Source organism: Fusarium proliferatum, assembly GCF_900067095.1.
Source record: "Fusarium proliferatum ET1 genome assembly, contig: FPRO_scaffold004, whole genome shotgun sequence".
NCBI lineage: Eukaryota > Fungi > Ascomycota > Sordariomycetes > Hypocreales > Nectriaceae > Fusarium > Fusarium proliferatum.
This window is the reverse complement of record NW_022194793.1, coordinates 2,666,769-2,691,880: the sequence shown is the minus strand read 5'-3', so window position 1 is coordinate 2,691,880 and position 25,112 is coordinate 2,666,769. Positions and strand designations below refer to the sequence as shown.

Sequence of the window (25,112 nt, the reverse complement as noted above, 5' to 3'; positions counted from 1 at the left end):
TGATTGATTGGTTCAAAGCTACCAAAAGCCGTGAGCCTGTTCCGTGTGGCGACCGAATCTCCAAAATCGAAATCTTTCCAGCAACCATTTCAGTGACCAGATGGCAGAACCGATCTATTATTGGTTTGTCAACTCCGCCCTGAGTAATGGACCACCCTATTCGTCATCGGTGGGTTTTCTAGAATTCCACGTTTTTTAACAGAGACTTTTTTTTTCTGGCCTGGAGATAACGGGCTACATCCGTCTTCGGTCTACCTTGCCTTGTGATTTTTTCCCTTCCCTCGCTTGCTCCGAAGCGGCGAGATTAGAGTCTCCTTACTCGTCAGCTGGACTTACAGACCGACAAACGTAACCGAATCCGTGGAATACAACATCCATTCACCGCTCTGCCCTGGCCTGGTTGCCTCCGTATCAGAGAGTGGCGCCCGTGGACCCTGAAGCTAGGAGACTCTAAGGGTCCCACACCATTTCTGATCGACGACAGGAGTTTCCACCTGGTTCAGAAAGAGAAAGAATTGATAACAGACCCAGAGATGGATACCTACGTAATTATAAAAATCTACAAGACCGTGTCGAGCTGCCTTTATCTTGACTCTTGATTTAAAACTTTTCATCATCTCGTACAATCTGTGCTGTTATTTTGAGCAAACAAACGTAAAGCATCCTCCAAAACCAGTCACAAGACCTCGTCACGATATCACAGCTATCAGGATATCCATCCCCTGAAAACCTATATAAAGACTGTCTCTCACATACATCTTCTTGACCGTACTCATCACACAAGAATCATTAACACTCTGAGACCCAAACCAATTCACATCTCACTCAAACATCTGACAAAATGAATCCCACCGCGCCAACAACCGCAGCCCCTACATCGGGCAACGCCAACAGCTACTTTAGCATTCACAAGACACAATCCACAGAGACAACCCCTGTGTCAACCCCTGGGTTCAAGAGTGAGGAGTTCGACCAAGCTGGACACAAGCTTCCTGCCCTCAATCGCGAGTTCCCCAAGCCTACAGAGGAACTCGACATCCAAAGCATGCTTGATCGTCAACCTGGCCGATGGACCACCAAGGGACAAATCGAGGCCAACCACCGCCGAGCGCAACATGCTCGCAACGAGGAAGAGATCAAGGCTCAGCGTATGCGAGACTTTGAGAAAGCCAAGGAAGAACTCCGTTCTTCATGGCGGTTCTAAGCTACCTGCCCCAAACTTCACCCATGGAGGACTTTAAGGCTGTATCGGCTTACACGTTATGAAAAACCAACTGGCGCATTGCCTTCAGGGCTATACCAAGAGTTCAACGATTTATGACACTACGAATAGACATTAGAGATCGGGATTGTACGATTGACAATACAGGATAGATAGATTAGACGGAGGAGAACATTTGCATTTCTAGCAATTTAGAGTTTTAATACGAATTCATTTTTGAATAGTGCATTGTTCAAGCAAGGTCTGCAACGGACAGAACACGACCACCAAGAGTGAAACCGTAACCAACAGCAGCTGCAAAAGTGATGAGGTTGAACAACGATGAGATACCGTGAAGCATGCCAAACTTCTTGTTCAGGGCCTTCATTTGATCACTTTGAGGTCCCTCAGCATACCATTCCTTGCCATCTCGCTTGACTATAGATTATTAGTAGTGTCTCAAATTGACCCCTTGAAGATTGACGCACCTTGGCCTCGTCGCTGCTTCATAACTTCGACCGTCAAAGGCAGGAAGACAAGGAGGTTCACAGCTCCAGTAAAGGCCATTACACTGATAGGTAGCAGGGAGTGCCAGCGGGCAAATTCCGAAACCAAGCCAGCAGGGCCATTTGACAGACCAATCAATGTGTTTCCGGGATATGTTAGAGCTAGAACACCGGGCAAGACAGTCTGGAGGCCGAAGTAGATGGGGAAGAGCTTCTGTTGGATGGCAGAGAAGCTAGGACGGTCGACCGTCCTGAACATAACGATACCATTGATGAAGGTCTACCCGGCTGTTAGAATTGCAGCGTTTGTAACTCTGCGAGATACGTACATGGAAGAAAGTCGTTCCAAGTAGAGTTCCATAGCTGCCGTGGGGTTAGCGATGCTTTCCCTGACTGCGATTGACTTCATAAGCTCATAGAAACCTACGTTATAATATGGTAAGGAGCCGGCGAGAAGGCCACTGCCTTTGCTGTGCTTGCCATTGTTGCAATTCTTCACTTGTGAGTGTTTGATGAATTGTATCAGATCCAACTTGCCGAGGCACTGAGGTGTTTCGATAGTCATGATATCACATCTGGTCACGTGATCGTACAAGCTCCATATTGCGTTGCAGTTTCCGTGATGAAATGATCTTCATGATTCAAGATATGCATATAGTCTGGAGTTTTCTTTTTCAATCACCTGGTACCTGCTCCTCTCTTGGATTTCTGGTGGCTTAATAGACTCATCCAATAAATGGAGTTTTGTCAGGCATCAGTTGCACGTGATCTCGCGCGTCTTGTCGTGAGAAGGTCGGCAGGAGCTTTGACCCGTCAGACGCGATGGGTCACCAACCTTTAGTATATCTTGGGGTGGTTCTGCCTAACGATTACAAGGATTCATTGTGAGACGTTTCTTTTTGTTGCCATTCATTTAAAAGCGCGACTGACCTTATGAAGTACCTCTGGCTCTTTTCGAATCCCTTTCATCATAGCGAGATTTGATTGACTTTAGATTCTTGAACCCCGTCTTTCGTCTTCTGACTTTCTTACCGTATTACCGGGTTTCATACAAGCCATCTCCACCATGGCTGAGAAGGAAGCGACCGTTTTCATATTGGACCTTGGGTCAACTATGGCCCAAATTCACAGTGGAAGATCAGAGTCTGATCTGGAATACAGTATGCAATACGTATGGGACAAAATCATAGACATCGTGGCAGCAAACAGGAAAACGCTATGCGTTGGCGTATTGGGTCTGAGAACAGATGAGACTGACAACAAGCTCCAAGACGATGATGGGTATGAGAATATTGCAGTGTTGCAGGAGCTGGGACCGATGACAATGTCATCTTTGAGGAATCTCCAATCGCTTGTCAAGCCGAGCAATACATGGTCTGGAGATGCTGTTTCAGCCATCGTGTTGGCTGTTGATATGATTGACACATTCACAAAGAAGCTCAAGTGGAACAGAAAAATCTTCTTGGTCACGGACGGCCAGGGTCCAATGGATGCGGATGACTTGGGTGACATTTCTAAGAAGATGAATGATTCAAACATCCAGCTCACTGTCCTGTAAGTGGAATGGATATCTCAACGACACTTTTAACATGATACAGGGGAGTAGACTTTGATGACCCGGAATATGGCTTTAAGGAAGAGGATAAGCCGAGCACAAAGGTTCGTATGATGGGACACAGCGAGGACCATAGCTAAAAGTTCACAGAAAGAAAATGAGCAAGCCTTGAGATCGCTTGTCAATGACTGTCAAGATGGAATCTTTGCGAACATTACAGAGGCCATCGACGAGTTAGATACCCCACGTATCAAGGCAGTGAAGCCTTACAAGACTTATGATGGTCCTCTTACCCTCGGAGACCCCAACACATTTCCTGCCGCGTTGAACATCAATGTGGAAAGATATTTCAAGACGAAGCTGGCGCGACCTTTGACTGCAAGCACAGTCGTAGTCAAGTCAGAAGGCGCACCGGATTCTGAACACACGCAAGTTGATGCTGACGATATGGAGGGAATTGAGTTCTCTGCTGTGAAGCAAGCTCGTTCTTACAAAGTCAATGACCCAGATGCACCAGGAGGAAAACGAGACGTTGAGTTTGATGATCTTGCCAAGGGCTATGAATATGGTCGAACTGCAGTGCATATCAGTGAGTCGGAATACAATATCACCAAGATTGATACACAAAAGAACTTCTCAATCGTTGGCTTCATTCCATGCTCAAAGGTAAACCTATTACGGGATACCCCGTCCTTCTAGTGCTGATGGTTTCCAGTACGAGCCTTTCCTTAACCTTGGCGAGACTTGCGTGACAGTAGCTCGTAAGTTCGATGCCAAATCCGCTCTTGCCCTTTCGTCCCTTGTGTGGGCCCTCTCGGAACTTGAGTCTTATGCAATCGCACGAATTGTGACCAAAGACGGCAAAGACCCATTGTTGGTGTTGCTCGCACCCGGCGTGGAGCCAGACATGGAATGCTTGTATGATATTCCACTTCCATTTGCAGAGGATATCCGAAGTTACCAGTTTCCTCCTTTGGATAAGGTGATCACGGTTACTGGCCAGACCCTTACAACCCACCGGCTATTGCCCACAGACGAGCTGAGTGATGCGATGAGCGATTATGTCGATGCAATGGACCTGTCGACATACGGACTAGATGACAAGGGGTATGTTCCATGCTATCTTGGACCTTTCGGCAACTGACTTCCGCAGCGACCAGGATGAATACGTCTCCATTGACGAGAGTTTCAACCCTACGGTTCACAGGGTGAATCATGCCGTGAAATCACGAGCACTGCACCCAGACAAACCAGTTCCAGATGTTCCTTCCATCTTGTTGCGCTTTTCTCACCCAACTGAAGATCTGATTGAAACAGTTCAGCGGAAGGTGGATGCTCTTGTTGAAGCTGCAGATGTGAAGAAAGGTTTGTTCTAGTCCTTTTAGTGATTGCTTGCCATGACTAACAAGAGGCACCAGTTCCGCCTAAAGCCAAAGGAAAGCGTGGCCGAGAAACTGTCAAACCCATTTCTGGTCTTGATGTGGATGCTCTGCTGGGCGAAGAGGAGAAGGGTGACATTAGCCCTGATAATGCAGTACCCGAGTTCAAGCAGATGCTTGCTGCAACTGAGGAGCTTTCTCAAATCGAAGAGGCAGCAAGACAGATGGGCGCAATCATCTCTACGTTTGTCACGGAGAGCTTCGGCGATGCCAAATATCAACGTGCTCTGGAATGTCTTGGCGTCATGAGGGAGGAACTCATCAACCTCGAAGAACCAGGCCTATATAACACTTTCATGCAAGACATGAAGAAGCAGCTCATCTCAGGGGCACTTGGAGGTGACAGACGAGACTTCTGGTTCAAGGTCCGATGGGGTCGTCTTGGTCTCATTGACAAGCAGCAGTCGGAGGTGTCTGATGTATCCCAAGAAGATGCAGACGAGGTAAGTTCTTCGAACCAGATGTTGTAATGTGTACTGACACTGAACAGTTCTACAAATTAAAGTAAGGCAGTCTTGTGATGGGCAATGCATCTGTTGTTTGTAAAAGGAGTGGGCGTTTGTGTACCGATATAGTGATTGGCTGGTGTGAAGTTTATCCTTCTCATGCAACGGGCCGTGTGCAAGCAGTGGCATTTCATCTGCCACCTGCCTACAGAGTAACGATTTTGTGTTTGACTCAGCAAACCCTTCCATTTACTTTTAATACCTGCCTTTTCGCAGTGAATCATAGGGTACTGGGCGTTATTCTACTCGCCAAAATTGAAACGGTGCTTTTCGCTGCCTTTTTTGTTTACCCCTTCGTATCTCCTTCCTTCTAACGCCACCGTCTTTCAACCATCCACTACAATCCATCTTCTCAACTCAGCACCACCACCGTCTCTCCATTTCCATCTCACAACAACATTCTTTAACACTACTCCTCTAGTTGAACTCTCACTATTTCTTCTTTGACGTTTGATTTCATTACTTCTGTTTTCATCTGACATGTCGGCCCTTCATGCCCAACTGGCCATACTGCAGCAACTTCTAGGCAACGGTGTGAGGCTGGAGGAGAGACCCAGAGACGAAGAAGACTGCAACGAAAATTCAGACAAAACAGTCGGCGAAGGAGCTGACAACAACTACGGCGGGATGATGGAGCGTCAGAGACAAGCTACCAGAGAACAGATTTCTCAAACTGTTCAGCAACAAGAGGCCAATACGTATGCTGCCAGACGGCACGAACTTGCTGAGAAGAAGACAAAGGCATTTGATAACTCCGAGTTTCGCATCTGCCAGGCGGTCTCTGAGGATTTTATTTTCTGCCCATTCAAAGTTGTGGTCTCGTATCCTGAACGCTTCGTGGGCAAGGCCAACAAACCTCGTGTACGTATTACAGTCTTAACAACTCTCCACCAGCTCACCATGCTACAGACAAAGCCGTTTTTCACTAGAATTCTCTTCGAGAAAACTTGGGACTTGTAGGTCAATCTGATCAACGGTATGTACAGTGCTAACTTAACAAGCTTCTATCTTCATGATCCAGAGGAGCCGGCTAGAGACCCCTACCTTTTGATTCCAACCGCTCAGTTCGAAGTCTTCCTTGAAGAAATCAACCTCGAGCTTGACACTTCTCTCAAGATCCCTCCCGGTGTGAACATGGAAAAGTTCTACCTCAAATTCGGCGAACATGGTACCCCACGCCCTCGATACTTGAAACGATCAGAGGAAGAGACGTCTCTTGACGCTCGGCCATGGCCCGCTATCGACCAAGATGACATCAAAGGCTTCAAGGCGGCAACCCCAAAACAGCAACTGGCCTGGAAAGCAAAGTTTCGAATTGTCAAGTCTGGGTTTCCACCCAGAAACAGGGCAGATCCTGACAAGGTTGCGAGAAAGAAGAGTCACCGAGAGCGAATGCTTCGCAACACCCAGAGATGTCTTGGTCTTCTGGGAGATCCTGATGGCTATGACGTTGTTTTCATTTGCGTCGATGTTGAGGCCATTGAAAGAAGGCCCAACCCCGTTTCTGAAATTGGTATCGCTATCCTCGACACACGAGACACCAAAGGCGTCGATCCTAAGATTGTCGGCCGTGGCTGGTGGCCCCTGATCAAGACCCACCATCTTCGAGTCTATGAGTTTGCTGGTTTGCGAAACTATCAGTTCGTCAAGGGATGCCCTGACGATTTTGACTTTGGGTAAGGACGTCGTCTCCAAACTCCAACAAGCTACTAATTGTAACACAGGACGAGCACATTCCCAACAAATGCAACAGTTGCAGACTCCATCATGGAAATTTTTAACCCATGGCTTAACGATCAACGAAACATCGTCGTCGTCGGACATGATGTGAAACAGGACATCGCCTACTTCACTGAATTGGGCCTGGACCTAAGATTCCTTGGAGGGCTGGCAGAACCGGTGGACACTCAGGACATTCACAAAGCCTGGCGTGGTTCAACAAATGGACGAAGTCTCGGTGCCGTACTGAACGATCTTGATATTGCCCACAAGCACCTGCACAATGCAGGAAATGACGCGCACTACACACTCTGTGCCATGCTTGGTATTGCACTGGAAGACATTCGGAAGGAAGAGGAGTTGAGCAATGAGATGCTCAACAAGGTTGACTGAAGGATATTTTCGAAGCTGGGAGAGATGGAAACTATGCATTCCGAAAATGCAGGTGATCAACTTGGCAATTCCCAGAACAAAATAGGACTTGAAAGGGGATGGACGCATTTCGAGGCTTATGTAAAGTAACACAAGAACAAAAACTGGGGTGAGAAGAGAATGGGTCTTTAGGACCCTTTATTCATACAGCGTCGAGCCTTGATAGCTTTTAACAAAGGCATATATACCTTCACCTGGCTCCAAAGAGCTTCCTCTAAACCCAAAAAACGCCATCGCTATGGAAACAAGTAGTGTACAATATACACGCGTGGCCAGACGCCCACGCTTAGCTCCAGTCATTGATGATTCTGATAACGGCTTTGGTAACTGGTTCTTGACTCGAATACCGGACTTGGGGGAGTAGTTTTCATGATCGTAATTAACTGTTCTTGTCCAAGAACTCCTTGGCCTCGTTTACTTTGGTCGCAAGGTAGGGGCTACCGCCTCGATCGGGATGGTTAAGAAGCATGAGAGTTCGGTGAGCCTTTCGGACCTTGTCCTTAGTAACAGCTCGCTCACTGGAAGGTGTTAGTGGGCTGAGTATGAGAAGAAGTGGGCTCACGACGTACTTGAGAGACAGGATTAGAGTAGCCTCCTTCTTGGTCATCTTGGGCTCAAAACCACCCTTGTAGAAAGCCTTACCCATGGCTCCAACGCCGCCTCGAGATCGCCTCCATGCGACAAGTCCAGCCCGGCCCTATAAGAGATATTAGTACCCAGAGTCACTGCCTGGGATCACTGCAAACATACCAAAAAGGCCGCGACGGCAGCACCGGCACCTATAGCCATAACAGAAGCCATTTTGTAGAGCGATTGCGATTGACAATAAGTTCAGTGACGCAGGGTTAGTCGGAACTCGAGATCGGGGGCCACTTGATTTTTCCAGCCGGCGTGGACCGGAGGTAGAGGGGCGCGGGGACAAAAGTTTGTCCGGAGTGCAAAACTGTTATCGATAAGGCAATTTGAGCAAAAAGTTTTTTGATTGACGGCGGAAAAGAGAAGGCTGTTCAAACCAGTGGGGTGGAAGTTGAATTGAAGTTGTTTTGGTCTTTCAGACCACCACCCAGGCAAAATGAGGTATGTCTTTATTGCTGAAGGGCTGTAAATCGGATGCTCTTTCTTGCAGAGGTAGAATGCTTGGAGTTCGTCCTCTGCGAGCGCGAGCATCTGTCACATAGCGACTCAAGCTCTACCATGAACTACAGTTAACAAAATGCTTCAGAATCGAAACCTGTTACTTTTGCAGTCGCCCTGCTTATCCCAGCAAGGGTATCACCTTTGTGCGAAACGATGCCAGAGTCTTTCGCTTCTGTCGCAGCAAATGCCACAAGAACGTACGTCTACATATCTCAACTTGCCAAAGACCTCGCCGCTGATACAGTTTTACAGTTCAAGATGAAGCGTAACCCTCGCAAGCTGAAGTGGACAAAGGCTTTCCGCAAGGCCGCCGGCAAGGAGATGACTGTCGACTCAACACTGCAGTTCGCCGCCCGCCGCAACGTTCCCGTTCGCTACGACCGAGACCTCATGGCCAAGACCCTCAAGGCCATGGAGCGTGTGTCCGAGATCCGCCAACGCCGTGAGCGCGTCTTCTACAAGAAGCGCATGGCTGGTAAGCGTGAGCGTGAGCTCGCTCTCGCCCGCAAGCTGGTCGCTGAGAACGAGCATCTCCTGCCCCGCATGCGCGGCAGCGAGAAGAAGCGCCTGCGCGACTTGGGCATGACCGAGGAGGAGATCGAGGAGATGGAGCCCGACCGCGAGAAGACCAAGGCCTTTGGTGGCGAGAAGAAGAGGGTCGCCATTGCGCTTGAGGTTGACGAGGATGAGGATGAGGATGAGGATGAAGAGGACGACAGCGGCATGTTCGACGATGAGGACGAAGAGGACGAGGACGGTGATGAGGATGATGAGATGGACGATATCGATATGGATGCTGATTGAGTAGGAAAAGTCATGGGGGAAAGAATCTGAAAGAGAAAAGGTTTACATGGCAGAGACAGCGAGAGGTCTACGAGACAGGGCGTTATGGGTGTTTTTGATTCGAAGGCATACCACGGCGTTGGGATACTATAGAAAAGCCATTTTTCTTCGTCATGAGTTACACACCGACACCAATTTATTTGCGATGTGACTTTGGCGGGAATGATTGATGTTCCAGTATCCCAAGCCCAAAAAGCCCAAGTTGTTCTTTATCGTTGTCGCTCTACACACTTTTGACCAAACACTGTTGGTACCGAAGCTTTTCAGATGGGAATAGAATGATGGGATGGTTATTTTATCAAGACCAACAGTTGAGGAGAAAACAGCTGTTAAGCGGGAACATGCGGGGAACTACTTTAGGAAGACATTGAAGATCAAAATGAGATCTCATGACCCATGCCAAATGAGGCGATTGGAATAAAGTGCCGTCTGATAGGGCGACGTAAGCAGAACTCTGAGCGTCGCAGTTGCAAGGAGAAGCCTAGCAGAGGCCCTAGACAGACTCTCATGGCGGGCTGAAAGGCCATGTTTTACTTTGCTGGGTTAGTAGCCTGCTTTGCCGGCTGACGATCTCTTATCGAGCCGCTGCATGTCTTAGGCAAAAGGCTTTAATTCGTAACTGGGAGGTGTCCGACCGACTCAAGGGTCCAATCCTTTCTGCCCTTTCTGTCTTCCTTGGTTTTATCTCTTCATCTCTTCTCTTCTGTGATTTTTGCGTTTGCGAGTAGTGTTTTGTATTCTTGATTTGCTTGAAGCGAGTAATCTTGATCGATCTGACCGTGCTCTGGCTGGCTTGCTACTATGAGTGAAAAGGCGACCGTAGAGGCAACGCCTCTCCTACGAGGACGACTTCAGCAACGACCACGAAAGTCACATCATTCCACCATATTAGGCCTTTTGGCCGCTGTCTGTCTCATCACATTTTTCCACCGCCGACCTTATCCTTACCCAGTGAACATCGAAGATCCAGCAGACAAGCCATGGACTTGGAGCGATGTAAGCACACATAACGTTACACCATGGATAAGAAATCCAAAAGGTAGACTAACAAAGACACTAGGTCAAGCCAAGCCGAAAACTCCATTGGGAACCGTGCTATGAAAAGCTTGAGTGTGCAAGACTTGACGTTAGCAATTCACCATATCCTGCTGTTGTATATGCTGACTTGGACATAGGTCCCAATGGACTGGCTTGCGCCCTCGGATGATAAGAGAGTTGTCCTTGGTATTATCAAGCTACCGGCCAAGACAAAAAACAGCCCTGTTTCTCCGCTCTTTGTGAATCCTGGAGTATGATCTCTTTGTGCCTGAAGCTTCAGGGGCTGACTTATGGACGTAGGGACCTGGCGGATCGGGAGTTAACTTTGTAAGAGAAGAGGGACATATCCTGCAAGCAGCTGTTGGCGACAACCATGTAAGTGGAAAAGCCGGACACTCTGGCCAAGCTGTATGCTTACAATTCCAGGACGTTATCAGCTTCGATCCCCGTGGAGGTGAGTTACACCAGTCCTTATCAAGTGCCACTGCATCATCTAACACTTCACAGTCGGCGTCTCTACACCTCGAGTTGAATGCTGGGGCTCTTCTCAAAAGAGAAAGCTATGGAGTCTCCAAGACACACCTGTTGCCGACGAACACCCAGGTCTTATCTTTGATGCCTATGCCCGAGCATCTGCCTACTCCGGAACTTGCGAGCAGGCCATGGAGGAAACTGGTCTTATGCAGTTCCTCGGTAGTGCATCCATTGCTCGAGACATGTTAGAAATTCTTGACAAGACAGGCCATGAGAAGCTACGGTACTGGGGATTCAGCTATGGCACTATTCTTGGTGGCGTTTTTGCTGGACTATACCCTGAGCGTGTCGAGAGACTGGTCAGCGACGGTTAGTTTACATATACATACCATCGTAGTTCTGACTGACTTGGTCCAGGAAATGTCGACTATCACGACTGGTTCAACTTAGATCACGGTAACTTTGTCTCTGACACAGACATGATCTTCGACGGCTTCGATAAAGCCTGCCATAAATCCGGGCCCCTAAAATGTGCTTTGTATGCCGACTCACCAAAAGCCATTGAGGAACGTCGAAGCAATCTCCTCGCCAGTCTCAAAAAGTCGCCTGTTCTCGTTCCAGCTTGGACTCATGATTCCGGCCCCGAACTACCTCTCCTCGTCACCTATTCCCATCTACAACGCCTTATCCAAACATCGATTTATTCTCCGCTGAAAAGGTTCCCTCAACTTGCTCGCGTGTTCGCTTCTTTAGAAAAGGGTGACGGAATCCCCTACTATGAGATGGTGATGGAGGGTAAAAACAAGAGCCTCAACGGAGATATGTGCGAGCTGGGAGAAACTCCTGCGACTATGCCCCTGGAGACCCCTATGGAGCTCGATGCTTTCCCTGCTATTATGTGTCTGGACTCCAAGCCTGTGACAGAAACACCGCAGGAGATTGCAGACTATTTCGACAGAATCACACACAAGAGTCGTTGGGCGGGGGCAGTCAACTCCAATTTCCGTGTGTCCTGTGTGGGAAGAAAGACAAGACCAAAGTGGAAGTTCACAGATGGTGAATCAGCCCTAATACCCATGATATGAGATATGAGACTAACTTCAAGAAGCCGATTTCAGGGGTGATACTGCCCATCCGATTCTGTATATTGGCAATATGGCAGATAATGTGACGCCTCTGCAGAGTGCGTTTAACAACTCTGCCAAGTTCCCCAGCTCAGTTGTTCTCAAGCAGAACTCCTACGGGGTAAGCCTCCTCCTATTCCTGTCACTCTGTCTAACTTGAGCCAAAGCATTGTTCGCTGGCGGCGCCCTCAGCATGCTCCCTTACCTATATACGAGAATACTTCCAGAAGGGCACATTGCCCCCTGCTGGTGCCGAGTGTGATTCCGATTATGATCTTTTCGAGATGCCGGGGTTGGGAGAACAGGTGGCTGGTTTGGATGAGCTCAGCTCGATTGCTTTCAAGCTGTCAAGAGAGGTTGAGCTTCCCAAGGTCTTCTGAGAAGGCAAAGGTTTCCTTGTCCTCAGACTTACGAACCTCGGGAAGGTTTAGTGAGACGAGATGAAGCATTAGTCTATCCGAGCGGAGAGCTGCAGACATGACTACAGCGTTATAAAGACACAAGATATGAATCAAGAAATTAACTAGCAAAATAAATCAATATGGCTCCAAGCATTCCAATCCAAGTCCCGGTCGTCCCGCTGCCATTAGCAAGCCTCATTGTTCGTTATGCTTAACATGATGTCCGTGATGAGCCTTTTCAGGCATTTTTAGACCCTGATCAACCTCCTCCTTCACCTTCTTGGCTAATTGCTCACCCCTCAATCTTTCTTCTTCTCTCATCCTTTCCTCCTCTTCAAATGAAATAGCATGCTTCCAGTTTCCAGCTCCACCTCTGCCACCAAGTCCTCCCCTCGTAACGTGATTCTTCTTGAGACTTGCATTCACAGCAGCCGCTGTCTTCTGAGCCATCTCGTCTTGCTCTTTAGCATCTGGTAGCTCCTCTGGATTGACGTAGTTGCCGAAGCCACCACGGCCAGCTCGTGATGGGCCGTTGACGGATGGCTGGACTTCTTCCGTGGCTAGGTTCTGTGCTTCAAGATCGGCCTGAGAGAGTGAGATACTGAGTAGATGATTGATCAAGGTCAGCTTACGTTGGCGGCATCTTCAGGTTTGCTTGATACAAAATTACCGGCACCGCCTCGGCCGACTTTGCGATATACGTCCTGATCAGGCATGTTGTGATGTTGGTTATATGGTGTGAGGCCTAGATATGCGTGTTGATTGCACGTAAACTATGTCGTCGCAGTAACAGCAGATTTGGCTTTTACCCTCCGAAAGAAAATGAAAAGTACAGAAAAAAAATATTTCCCTCACTCTTTAAGTCTCACAAATTATTAAAATACAGTCGTCACTACGCCACTGGCCAGCGTGGGGGGTGGTCTTGTAAGGCAGTGTCTGGCCTGGTCGTCTGTTACAAGAAGTGTCACACATCGCTCGCTATCTTGACTCTGTTTTCCGTGTGTCAACGCATTTGGACATGGGAAAGGCTCCAGCGCCCGCCGGAAATCGAAACTAACGTTGTTTTAATTAATCTGGGGTACATGAGCTAGGCTGTAGATCTTGCGGCGCGGCTATGTTCCGTGTGCTGTGTGTGACTTTGCCTTCAATGCAGGCAGCAAACAAGATATAATTATTATTTGTTTTTAGGATATGGTTATCTTTGCTGACATGAGATGTCTCTGAAAAAGCCTCTGATTTTGTTGCTGTGGCTCATGGCCGAGTTGATGTCATGATCGGCGTCTCTTCAGGAACACGGCAGATACCAGGTATGAAGGCTTCTGCCACAGAAGATGAAGCTTCGCTGTTGCCGACTAAGAATTCAAGATGACCAAAGAGAAAAATTCTCTACAGGTCAGTCACTGAAGCGCAGAAGCTTCTTACAATACCCTCACGCCTTCACAAGACAAAAAGGTGCTCTTGCAATTCGAAACTAAGGCTCCGATATCGGCAATGACTGTTCACCAATTTATGACTACACTTGCGAAACTACAGGCCATAGACCTTATTTGTTGACGAAACTTGCGGTGAATTGCAAATGATGTCCTTTTTGAGCTCATATCTTGAGATTAGCACGCCATGACTTACTTGGATTTGCATTTCAGGGCAATGCGCGGCCTTCGTCCATAGAATCCAGCCAAGCCTCATCAATAACTTAACTTGCAGTCCACAATAGTCAAGCCACAGAGCTTAATTAGAAAGAAGAAGGGGGGAAAGGTTATCACGTTTCTGGAATAAGAATCAAGGAACCAAGGAATTCGGGTACCCGTCGTAGGGCTCATCATAGGGCTCGTCGCCGAGGCAGGGTCCCCTCCCAACATTCCTTCGTCCCATGTTCTAAACTGGCTGAGCCCGATAAGCATTGCTGATCTACGGGAGCTGGCAGACCAGACCATGGCATTGGGAACGTCTGTAGCAGTTGATGGCTGATCGCAGTGATGGGAATCCTTGTCATGTCTTCGTGTTGGGTTTGATGTGAGGGAGATTCCAAAGCACAATGAAATGATACCACGTGGACGGAGCTTCCATGCCATGCAGGAACAGCTCAGGAACATAATAAGAGGTCGACGACACCCAACATGCTTACGTTGCTCTTGATTCTTGAAACATGTCAAGTAACATCGTCTACTAAGCATCCTTCAAACACTCTTTTGTCGGTGTTCCAGCAGACTGAGGCATGAATTTCCCCATTCTTATCAAGACGGATACTGAGAGGAATATCCACATTCTCATTAGAATCCCTGCTGTGATGCAAGTGTAAAGCACGCACACCCCTGTGTGTATTGTCGACGCTATATGTGCCAGTCCCGCTCAACCATATCTATATCAGCGGCCGCGTCGTGTTAGAGGGGTAACAGTAGGTAAATCCAGTGAAGGCGGGGAAAGCCTCGGCGACAGTACAGGACAGCAAATAGGTTCTCACGGAGACGGAGCTTCGGGCTTCACTGCCGCTCTGAACCGATAGCAATAGGCGGCATCATAATCTAAGTGCCGGTGGTACGAGTTAAGCCGCGGTACTGTATGTGCTGTACGAATCGGCTGTCTGTAGTCCGTGACCGCCGTACCGTACGGCACCAAGTACGCAGAGTTCCCTTACATATGAGTGGATTCAAAGGTCCGAATAGGTTCATATTCTGGGTCGTCTAGGTCGTTGCCGTTGCAGCTCATGCTCTATTATACCATCCATGAATAACCCGGTACCATCCACTTGCACCACGCTCATTGTTGCCCTGTAGACCAAGGGTCGTGACCGAACATTCCATTTGCATCGAACCCTTTTGGATTAGTGTTAGGTCTTCTGCCCCCGGGGAAGAGGTTATTGTTGGGTTGGTGAACTGGACTGAACTGCGTGTTTCTGGCGTATCACAAACCCACCCGGCCCCAGCTGTCATGAAGCCGGCTAAGCCTCTTGAGTAGAACCATACTCTAATAGGGAAAAGCCTGTGAACCGGGCAGCGGGTCTTGGAAGAGCCGGTCTTTGTGTGGTGCTGGTGCTTGTGCCTTACTATGTATCAAGCACCCCGGATCGCCATAGTGCAGGCGGCTGGCCAGTGATTTGCATTGCAGAACAGACATCCAGGACAGGAGGGAGCACTGGAGTCTGGCCATTGTTGCGCTACAATGCACTCAGATGCAATGCACTGTGCTGTACAGCAGGCATTCTCGACGCCCTCGTGCCAATGTCTCAGAGTCGGCCAATGACCGGCATACTCGCACGGCAGTGAGGGAGTTTTTCTGTTCAATCCTTTGCTAGCCAAGACAGGATCGAAGATCGAGATTGGTAAACTGTGGAGGAATGTTTGCTGAGTCTGATTGGCTTTGTCAAGGTAAGCTCAGAAGCTCCCAATGCGTCCCAGAATTCCACTCTGAGGCTCTGATGGAGTCTAGGGAGTCTTTGCTTTGAGGAGTCCATCTTTTTTCCCACACCAGTTTGAGCATTGTGTTTTTTTATGCATTGTGTTTGTTGTTCACCTTCATGTCAGAGTTACATCAAATGTCAGAAAAAATCTAAAAGTCAATGAGCAATCGCCATGAGAAGAGAAAGGCAAGAATCTACGGCATGATGACCTTCGATAAGGGTTCCACGGCCAGGGGAGACCATTTGATGGCGTCATTGTATCACAAACTTGAAATAGGGAAAAAAGTTGAAATCTTGTTACCAATTCTCAAAGCTACTTCGGCATTGTTTGTGTAAGAAAGACACTGTACAAAGTCACCGAGGAATAATGTGACCATTCCAACCGATGCTCCAGATCATTAGCTCCATGTGTCAAAGCCCAATCGTTGCAAAAAATTGGCATTGGAGGGCATAGCTTCATTGGCAGTTTTTTTCCGACGTGAGCTAGGATTCAAATTGATCGTCGAAGCCCTATCTCAAGAGAGCAGTGGTCTCGGAGGATAGTCAGGAACATGTTGAAAATCTTGAGTCCTAAAAATGGACTTTGTGCCTTGGTTTGCTTTTGATCGAGTCAACATTCCATTCGTGTCTTGCAAAATTAATCAATAATTACAGAAAGGAGAGATCTCGATAGGCTAGACTAAGAAACCCGGCAGTCCAACATTTTGGTGTTACACCTTCAACAACTATCATCAGTACTGTACGTACTAGATGTGTACATATGTACATATGTGCACAACAGGAATAGGTAGACATGTCAAGGTTTCTTCCCCACGATGCGATGCCTCCTCTTGATGGTCCTTGTGACCAGCAATCGGTAGGCTTGTCAGGTGAGACCGGTCAATCATCCAGGACAGGTTTAGAACATAGACGGGATGATCTTAGCCATTCGAGGGGCAACGAACAAAGTGTACAGTACATATCTCTGCAATCCTGGCTGAATATCACGAACCTATCGAGCTGCGAATGTGAAATGCAACTGCGGCTAGAGAGAGCTCTAGGATTCGACGATACGTGCAGCTAATTGCCGCAAAGCATTGGCCATTGGGACACTTCAACCGCTTCTCCTCTGAGGTATCATCATCCATCGCTCTCGGGCTGTTTGTTACGTTGGCATATACACACCCGCATCCATTTTGCCTCTGTTCCCTTATTACGTGAGAATCTGGTTGATCTGGCTTCTTTCTTCAAGAGGTCAACACCAATCGACAAGAGGCACAGTGCATTGCGTGTCGTCAAAGAGACCATACCTCATGTAACTGAGCAATAAGCCGAATGACTTCTTTTCCCCTGCTGAGCACGGTTCCCTTTTCAGCTCTCCTCTCTAATAATTAGTGATGCCTGGAGCCTCCGCGCTGCGCCTTAGTTGCGCTCTAGAGGCTAAAGATTGCGGTGGCAGCTAAATTCAGGGCATCTCCTTTTACTGCTCCCACAGAGTTCAGACTCTAGATGACAGCGCCACAGTGTAGTGGGCGTAGCTGACGAGACACCCATGAAAAGGATATGCAGCTAAACCTTCTGGGCGCTTGTTATAGACACGCCCCATGTCCATTTCGGGGAAATGTAATCCAGTGACTGATGATGAACATGGAGACGATATCTCGTACTCAACATGCGAGAATGTTCTCTGCGAGGTTTTAATCTAGAGTAATAGTAATACGTTCCTACGCATTCAATGAAACAACTTGTAAGGTTACATGGAATTTGTGGTTCCAGCAAATAGCTGCAGACAACAATAATAACAACAAAAAAAAAAGTTGGAAAAGAAGGGGTCTTAAACTTTTTAAACTTTTTTTCTTGGATCGCCTTGGAATCAGCCATTGCCGAATAAGAACTGCTGTCCAACTAGCTTTTGCCCGACAACAAGAGACACAAAAACCATGTCCGGGCCGGGTTATAAAACATCAGCCCAGCCCAGCCCAGCCCGGCGATCAGTTGACCGAAGAAACAGCGTTATCTGATCAGATCAGGGCTCCTCACCTTGGCTTGAGTTGGGACGTTAACTAAACCAAAAAGAAGTAGGGTCAAGGGTTAGGTCAAGGGTTTAGGTCTGAAGCGACGGGGATCTTCACCACGTGTAAGTGGTACGCAGTACGGATACTGATAGAGGACTCATTCATTGTCAGGTCAGGACGTAAATGCAATGAGCCGATTTGGTACAGTCTCCTATTGGCATTCGAAATGATTTTTACAAGTCATTCATAAATGACTGGTTGTGAATGCTCGATTTACCGCTGGACTTTAATCTCTCGTACCTGGATTCGGCTGATGTGAGCCGCTCGCGTTTAAACTCCACGTAACATCCAGTCCATTCAGGTACACAATTCTAACTGCACAATTAAACTCAAAACATAAAAACTTCATGCGGTCCATGGGGGAGGATCATTACAGCATGTGTGCGTGAAAGGTCACTGAAACAGGTTTTCCAAACCTCCACACGACAGGGCTCGAAACAAACCCATCGCTCCTTGGTCTGACGTGTTATTAGACGCGTCTCAAGCTGGTACAGCTAGCGAGAGACACGAGAGCCTCGTTACGCTCTCTCGTCCTTGACTTGAAGGGCTAGGTACTGTCTCTCTTATCTGTTTAATTCAAGCCCTCTTCCAGAAACGGAACCGAGGCTTTCATTGTATCGTGGGGGACCTCAAGCCACAAGAAGACGGAAGAGTTTATTCCATGAGGGCAGTAAAAGTTTCGATGCAGGGCATATCGATCGCTAGAAGCAAGATTCTCGGTTAAGATTCTCGGCTCGCTTCTAAAATATCCGATGCAAGATGAGTCGGTCACTGGGTCGAGGTGAAGAAAAACTAAACAATTCTCGAATCAAATCGAGGACCGAGAAGGACACCTGGACCTTAGAAGCAGAATCTGAGACACGTTCGCTATCACCGCATAGAAAGGTACTGTCATTTCCAGGTATGCTATCGACATGCATCGAACTATTGTTTTCAATGGTTGAAGTGGCTCGCGCATCGAGACATAACGAGCAGTCCTCATCTGCGCGACCTTCGGTATTATGAAGACCAAGACCATGGATCAGTGTGAAAAAGTATTCTATGCAAAAAGCCCACTAGTATTAAATCTCTCCAATACAATCCTGTGATATTCTAAATATTTTTGTCGCATAATAAGTATTGGGATTGAAGTCTCAAGTGGTCTGCCATCGCCTCCAAGCCAGGCTTGGCTGGCTTCAGCGAAGTGGTAGAGTGAGCGCGCACCTTTGCAGTACAGTATGGAAACACACCGTACGAGTGTACAGCCCCTCTTTCGATCCCCCAGGCTTCAACACCACCCCACTCCATGTCCATCTCCAAATCAGTCCTCCCTCGTTCATTTCATCAACACCCTCTCCGCCCAGTGCGAGCTTTCATTGCCCATCTCGATTAAGCCTGGAGCGGACGTCGGATGGCCTCGCCAAGCTAAGGCCACGGGGCCACTGTCCACTCTACCCGTCTCGGAAGTTGGGGAAATGGAGAGCGAGCAGCCAGAGCAGGCAGCAAGTTCTAGTGCTGTGGGTGAGTGAGTGAACTGTACAAAATCGTGTACTGTACTATTATGTACGACGAGAGGATGAGAACATGGACGCGTCGGGTGACGAATCAGCCCAGAATCGTCCATGGCAGAGGCGGTTTGACTCCTGACGATTCCCAGCAAGAAAAACGGACGATGAGAACCCGAACGCGACCCGGCAACCTCTCCCTTGCTATCGCACTTGGTTGACATGTCCCGCTGAACTCGTCTTCCATCTCGACCGGCAACGTTTGTCCAGGCCAGACGGGACCTGATGAGTTGAGATACAGCTGCTCCAGGGAAACGGTTAGTTTCATCCCCTGGCTACAACGTTGTGCAGCGGACAAGAGGATCCTAGCACGTCTGCACTTCTTTTTATGATGGTGCACAAAGAGAACCATCACCCATCTCATACCTTATCGAGAAAAGCCTATCCAAGGATCCAATCATGGGCACAGCGCAAAGCACAGCGCCTCATGCACCACGAGGAGGGGAATGAGAGGACGTACCTCGGATTTCCGCCCGTAGGTAGTCTTATCCCGTCTCCCTCGCCTGTCGCTGTTTCTCGCTGGTAGATGGTACCTGAAAGTCAACAATGAAGCTTATACATTTGCAACTTCCTCTTCTCTTCACAAAAGGAGTCAGGCACTATCGTGTCGTATCTCCTTCTTACATATCTATCTATTAAGGTCGACAACAAGGGGAAGATGGCTCAGCCCCTGTTTGCCGTCCGATTGCGACGTTCTCTCTGACCAGTTCCTTAATAGGGCGCATCGTACGCCCACTGTTTCCAAAGGACACGCCCCCCACGAGCCAGGTCAGGCGCTCTTCCACTCCTCTTCCTTGCTGCAACTCAGTTCGGGCAACAGAGCCAACCAATTGGCTCGTCTTACACTCTCCACCTGTCGCCATTGAATGGATGGATGCCCCTGGGCCTGCGGGAGAAGGCGTTGGAACCGGTGGCCGCTCCAGGCTCGTTTGGCTACTTGGTTCATTCAGGTAGAGCCATGGAGGGAGGCCCCTCTCATACTTCCAAGGCCAAAGTCATGTTCAGTGATTCCTCAATGGGTACTAGCGAGGTGATAAAATCACACAGCCATCTGTTCAGAGCCAAGATACACTCCCCCGCACCTTCTGCCACACACCTTGGCTGGTCTCCCAAAATATTATTTCTCGTTTGTCTCTGGGACTCTACTTCTCCTTCTTCAACACTTGACACTTGACAACCTCACTTTGCAAACTTCAAACCCCAAGAGTAATTAACAACAACAATCCAAACACATAGTTCGAGATCGACACGACTGAAGTCGGTCGAATCCTGAACATCCATCCCAAGTCGCCGGCAATGGCCTCATCCAAAGTACGCTGCCCTCAATCCTCGGAGGGAAACCGACCCGAGCCCTACCTCACACCCCGAACTTGCCCTGTCATGATCTCTCCGTGCACGACCTGCCAGATGGCAGAACAACCTTCCAAGGCCCAGATTTGCTGATCTCCTTCATCCGTTTCAGGAAATGCAGCAGTCCTCGAGGCCATTGACTCAGAATCGTTCTCCGATGTCGTCCACATCGTCGGCCCTTCCCGGCCGTCAATCCCACGCTCGGACGAGCTCGCACTCGCTGCTAACAGGTGCTCTGAACGCCAACCACCGAGTGACTCGACGCAAGTCTGTCACCAACCCGAATACCAATGTGACCGCGATCGCCGCCGCTCTTCGGGAAAGTGAGCGTTCTTCCGCCTTGCCCATCGGTAGCGGTGGACGCCGGATGTCCAAGAGCGCTGCTGCCCGGGCTGCACTCGTCGGTAGCCTTCCCTCTCCCCCCGCTAGTCTCCCGAACCACAAGTCGATACCCGAAACAAAACAAGAACTCAATGGTAGCGCCATTGAGGACGATGTGAATGAGGGCTCGGCTGACGAGGGAACTACCAAGTTCCAGAAGGCTCGTCAACGCCGTGCCAGTGATGGCCAGACTCTCAAAGAGAGCAAGAAGAGCAACAGGGTTGAGGTTCGCTGTGACAAGTGCGGTAAAGGCTACAAGCATAGCAGTTGCTTGACTAAGCACTTGTTGGTCCCCCTCCTCCCAATGACTTGCCCCAGCACAACAGCTCTTATCTTGAGATGAGAGCTGTTTTTGGCGTGTAACGTTTCATATCCATGATCCGTGTCACTGACTGTGTCTAGGTGGGAGCATACACCTGAGTGGGCTTTGACCTCGAAGCTGCTCATTTCCAAGCATCAGCAGGTTCAACTGCTTGAGGCTGCTTCTGTTCTGGTAACCATGAACGGCGTTGAAAACAACGCTGACACTCCCCCCGAGTCTACCAAGGACTTCCAGAGTGAAGCTGGTTCATCCTCGCCTGCTGCGTCTGGATACTCCGATCCTGCTGAGCGACAAAGCTCTGCCGACACCACCCCACCTCCTTTTGCCGAAGCTGTCAATGTTGACGGCACCTCGTACCGAAACAAGCGCTTCAGCAGCAATGGTGGATACGCGACAAGCTTCCAGTCTGCTTCGGCTGCTTCCTTCGGAGCAGGAAGTGTGCCTTACGGTTCAGGATTTGGCCATTACCGCCAGCCAAGCCATGAACACCGCCCAGGATCTTCCGGGCGTAACGCTACAGGCGAGGACGATCGGGACCTGGCTGCTGCAGTTGAGCTTCTGAGCTGCAGTTTTGGTAGCAACAATGGATCCCGACCTGCCATGGTTCCTGCTGATGCCCCTCCCGTTCCTCCGCTGCCAGCTCAATACCTGGATCAGGCAGCGTCTCTGTCTGCAAGCTTCATCAATAGCTTTCCAAGTCGACAGCCTGAGAGCTTCACTCGTGGTGAGATGAGACGCCCTAGCGACGACGTCAGGATGGAGGGTAGCGGTGATTCGGTCATGGATGACGACGACTTCGAGATGCGTTCGCGCGGTCGTAGTGAAGATGATGACGATGGTGTTTTTGGTCGCATGGAGGAATGAAAGATTTTGTATGCATCACTAATGGGTTAACGATTGGGACGGAGTATATCTCTTGGGTCGGGCATGTTGGCTCTGGAGTTGGATTATATATGGGATGACGTCGATGGACATACACGTTATTCCTTCTTATTTATATGTACACATACCTATACAGCGTGTTGGTTGAGGTGGACCAAGCTCCGCCACGGATCTTTAGCACCGATGAGTTGGAAAGGCCCTTCTTTGCTTCGCCCAGGTTATTTGGGGATATGAGGAGCTAGATGAGATTGCATTGCCACGAGGTTAAAGTGAGGATTCGGATAGGCGTCGAGTTGGCACCCAAATAAATACCTATCTATCAAATGGATATCAGACATTGAGAATCACATTGTCGTGTTCTAACATTGAATCACCATGAGATGTGAATAGGAATGAAGAAGCATCAATTGAGGAAAATGAGATGCGTGATGAGATGCGTGATGAGACACCACGCAGTCCAAATCACAACGGAGCAGAAGAAGATTGCAGGCTCTTATGTTAGAGGACGTTGAGGGAAGGGAGATAGCAAGATGGGAGAAAGGGATGAGCTTTCTTCTCTTGACACACTTGATTGAAGCGCGAATGATGGATCTTCAATTAAAAAAAGAAGAAGAAGAAGAAGATACTCATTATCTTGAGGAAGAAAATTCATCTCAGTCGGCTGGTGAAGAGACCCCAGGGGACAAGAAAACTACTGACGTTGAGCAAGGGTACCAAAATTAATTGGTCACAAGGCCTGCTAAGATATACCAGACTTGCACAAATTCCTTTTTTCATCTAGAATGAAGGTCTAAGTTTTTGTCTCTCCTAGGCGACTAACCCAATGTCATCTTAGTTCTGAGGGTGGAGAAAATGAAGTCAGTTACCCTTGACGACGACGGGAACGACGTCAACGTCACATCTACTGAATCACCCCCACTCTGTCGCTCCAGCTGTCACTATTCCCTGACGCACAAGAAATACCTACCTACCTACTTCGGATACATAAACATCACCAACTCTCAGCGCCCTGCTCTCTCTCCATCGCAACGAACTCATACCTAGTTTATATTTGTCCTAGACAAGTGGCGTGTCTCAACTTACAAACCATGACTTCGCGACGAAGCGCCGTGGCTGGCGATGATGACACAGCCTTGACGACAATCCCATCATCGCCAAAGGAGGTCCAACACCCTCCGCGCACCTTTCGCGACGTGGTCCCCCGCCAGGCGCAGTTCCCTATCGCCGTTGCGACAAGCTTTGCGATGGCTTCGCTTGGATACAGCTTGCTGGGCGAGCTTACCAACGGCGAGCTTGCTGCTCTGAGCCGAAGCCAGGATACTTGGGCAGAGGTTTCGCTACTTGCCGGATGGAGAGTGTGAGTCGGATAAGCTTGGGAATTAGAAGAAGTACTAATGGCGTCGCTAGGATTGAGTTGACGCTGGGATGGTATGGGAAGCTGGACAGCCTCGATGTTGCGATGCTGAATCTTCTCGCCCATGGCCCTCACGTCAGTTGACTCCACCCGTCGCAAAATATGGACCAGCAAGAAACTGACCGATGAACAGTACTACCTCCTCTCAACCTTCTATGAGCTCAACTGGACTATCTCGGCTTCGGCTCTTGCCATTGACGTTCTTTCAATCGCTGTGCCTTTCTTCCTGCTTCGCCCGCTCTCTACTATTCATACACCTTCAGCTGCCGCAGCTGCAGGTCTGCCCAACCGCGAGCTTCTCGATCTTCCCCTCCAGACGTACACGGCCGCTCTATCAACGGGCATCTACACCGTTGTCCTTGTCCTGTCGCTACGATTCATTCTGCCTCGCATTCTGGTTGTCAACTACTCAGGAGTGCCGACATTGGAGCCCGCCTATAATGCTTCATATGCTGCCATTCTCCCCGTGACGACCCTGTTCGGCATCGCCGCTAGCACTTTTATCTTTGCGCCTTTCGCCACGACAGCACGTGCCAAGGAGGACGACAAGCTTAACGAGTTTGATCCCGTGGCTGCATCTCTCGGGGAGACCGTTTGGTGGAATGTGTGGGGTTACACCGTCAAGACCAAGGTGGTTATTCGTCGAACAATTGTCGTTGCCCTTGTCACTGCAGTGAACACGTTCCTCGCCTCGTCCAAGACCTTGTATCGTGTCGATGCCTCTGGAGCTGCCGTGTATGCGGGCGTCTGGGCATTTGCTGCCATCTGCAGCGGTATTGGTCTGGGCTTCGTGGGCGGAGATTAAATGACTGAGACGTCATATTCTAGAAGGCTATATCAGCCTTACAAAGACGAACTTGGTGGGGAGCAAGGAAAGGGTGTCGAGAGTATCCTTGATTTGAGATGGAGGGATTAATACCCTGGTTTCATTTATCGATCGGAGTCAGAAGGATTCAGGGCGTGGTTACTTGACGATGTTGAATTCGTTGTCAAGTGACTATGGGTTTGATATTTATAGTACCTTTTTTCTATGTAATTTTACCGGGTTTTTTTTATTGATTTGCTATCGTATAAATACCATTTTTTAGGAGTTCTTCTCTAAAGTCGTCGATTCATATCTTACGAAGGGATATTTAGGCAGATGTGAAACACTGAATTCATCGCAGCTGGGACTGTCGAGATATCGCACAGGTGCCTTGACTGCTTATTAGGCAACGACGGGGCATCCTGGGCAACGGCTTGGCGTCTTCTAGAAGGAAACAGGGTGGTGTGCGCCTCTAAACGGGGACATTCGAGCATCAGCGAATTAACAACAAGAGGAGGTCAGTCATAGGGCTGAGGCGCAGATCCAACTGGGGACAAGTCGATGTAGACTAACGGGACTAAGAGACTG

At 48.8% G+C, this 25,112-nt stretch overlaps 10 protein-coding genes across 10 annotated transcripts; 7 read left to right on the top strand and 3 right to left on the bottom strand.

Annotated features, from left to right (window-relative positions):
* Nucleotides 1-841: 841 nt before the first annotated feature.
* On the top strand, nt 842-1,204 carry FPRO_05040 (uncharacterized protein; the record flags this gene model as incomplete). The annotated part of the gene is made up of 1 exon (XM_031230614.1): nt 842-1,204. The coding sequence occupies one exon, from the start codon at nt 842-844 to the stop codon at nt 1,202-1,204; it is 363 nt and encodes a 120-aa protein (XP_031080733.1).
* Nucleotides 1,205-1,454: 250 nt separating this feature from the next.
* Nucleotides 1,455-2,190, bottom strand: FPRO_05039 (uncharacterized protein; the record flags this gene model as incomplete). Its single annotated transcript, XM_031230613.1, has 4 exons — nt 1,455-1,639; nt 1,690-1,987; nt 2,037-2,070; nt 2,135-2,190. The coding sequence occupies 4 exons, from the start codon at nt 2,188-2,190 to the stop codon at nt 1,455-1,457; spliced, it is 573 nt and encodes a 190-aa protein (XP_031080732.1).
* A 583-nt stretch (nt 2,191-2,773) lies between these two features.
* Nucleotides 2,774-5,209, top strand: FPRO_05038 (uncharacterized protein; the record flags this gene model as incomplete). Its single annotated transcript, XM_031230612.1, has 7 exons — nt 2,774-3,261; nt 3,306-3,366; nt 3,413-3,928; nt 3,978-4,369; nt 4,416-4,627; nt 4,681-5,144; nt 5,192-5,209. The coding sequence occupies 7 exons, from the start codon at nt 2,774-2,776 to the stop codon at nt 5,207-5,209; spliced, it is 2,151 nt and encodes a 716-aa protein (XP_031080731.1).
* A 478-nt stretch (nt 5,210-5,687) lies between these two features.
* FPRO_05037 (uncharacterized protein) lies at nt 5,688-7,319 on the top strand (the record flags this gene model as incomplete). The annotated part of the gene is made up of 4 exons (XM_031230611.1): nt 5,688-6,068; nt 6,117-6,163; nt 6,209-6,883; nt 6,932-7,319. The coding sequence occupies 4 exons, from the start codon at nt 5,688-5,690 to the stop codon at nt 7,317-7,319; spliced, it is 1,491 nt and encodes a 496-aa protein (XP_031080730.1).
* A 418-nt stretch (nt 7,320-7,737) lies between these two features.
* FPRO_05036 (putative heat shock protein) lies at nt 7,738-8,159 on the bottom strand (the record flags this gene model as incomplete). The annotated part of the gene is made up of 3 exons (XM_031230610.1): nt 7,738-7,876; nt 7,928-8,055; nt 8,109-8,159. 3 exons carry the CDS (start codon nt 8,157-8,159, stop codon nt 7,738-7,740), a joined length of 318 nt encoding a protein of 105 aa, XP_031080729.1.
* Nucleotides 8,160-8,430: 271 nt separating this feature from the next.
* On the top strand, nt 8,431-9,299 carry FPRO_05035 (uncharacterized protein; the record flags this gene model as incomplete). The annotated part of the gene is made up of 3 exons (XM_031230609.1): nt 8,431-8,435; nt 8,581-8,692; nt 8,748-9,299. 3 exons carry the CDS (start codon nt 8,431-8,433, stop codon nt 9,297-9,299), a joined length of 669 nt encoding a protein of 222 aa, XP_031080728.1.
* Nucleotides 9,300-10,139: 840 nt separating this feature from the next.
* FPRO_05034 (uncharacterized protein) lies at nt 10,140-12,354 on the top strand (the record flags this gene model as incomplete). The annotated part of the gene is made up of 9 exons (XM_031230608.1): nt 10,140-10,334; nt 10,399-10,464; nt 10,514-10,627; nt 10,677-10,751; nt 10,803-10,830; nt 10,884-11,219; nt 11,268-11,906; nt 11,959-12,095; nt 12,142-12,354. 9 exons carry the CDS (start codon nt 10,140-10,142, stop codon nt 12,352-12,354), a joined length of 1,803 nt encoding a protein of 600 aa, XP_031080727.1.
* Nucleotides 12,355-12,570: 216 nt separating this feature from the next.
* Nucleotides 12,571-13,091, bottom strand: FPRO_05033 (uncharacterized protein; the record flags this gene model as incomplete). Its single annotated transcript, XM_031230607.1, has 2 exons — nt 12,571-12,960; nt 13,008-13,091. 2 exons carry the CDS (start codon nt 13,089-13,091, stop codon nt 12,571-12,573), a joined length of 474 nt encoding a protein of 157 aa, XP_031080726.1.
* A 7,575-nt stretch (nt 13,092-20,666) lies between these two features.
* Nucleotides 20,667-22,287, top strand: FPRO_05031 (uncharacterized protein; the record flags this gene model as incomplete). Its single annotated transcript, XM_031230605.1, has 3 exons — nt 20,667-20,681; nt 20,833-21,386; nt 21,504-22,287. 3 exons carry the CDS (start codon nt 20,667-20,669, stop codon nt 22,285-22,287), a joined length of 1,353 nt encoding a protein of 450 aa, XP_031080725.1.
* A 1,106-nt stretch (nt 22,288-23,393) lies between these two features.
* On the top strand, nt 23,394-24,524 carry FPRO_05030 (uncharacterized protein; the record flags this gene model as incomplete). The annotated part of the gene is made up of 3 exons (XM_031230604.1): nt 23,394-23,662; nt 23,713-23,794; nt 23,853-24,524. The coding sequence occupies 3 exons, from the start codon at nt 23,394-23,396 to the stop codon at nt 24,522-24,524; spliced, it is 1,023 nt and encodes a 340-aa protein (XP_031080724.1).
* Between the last annotated feature and the right edge of the window lie 588 nt (nt 24,525-25,112).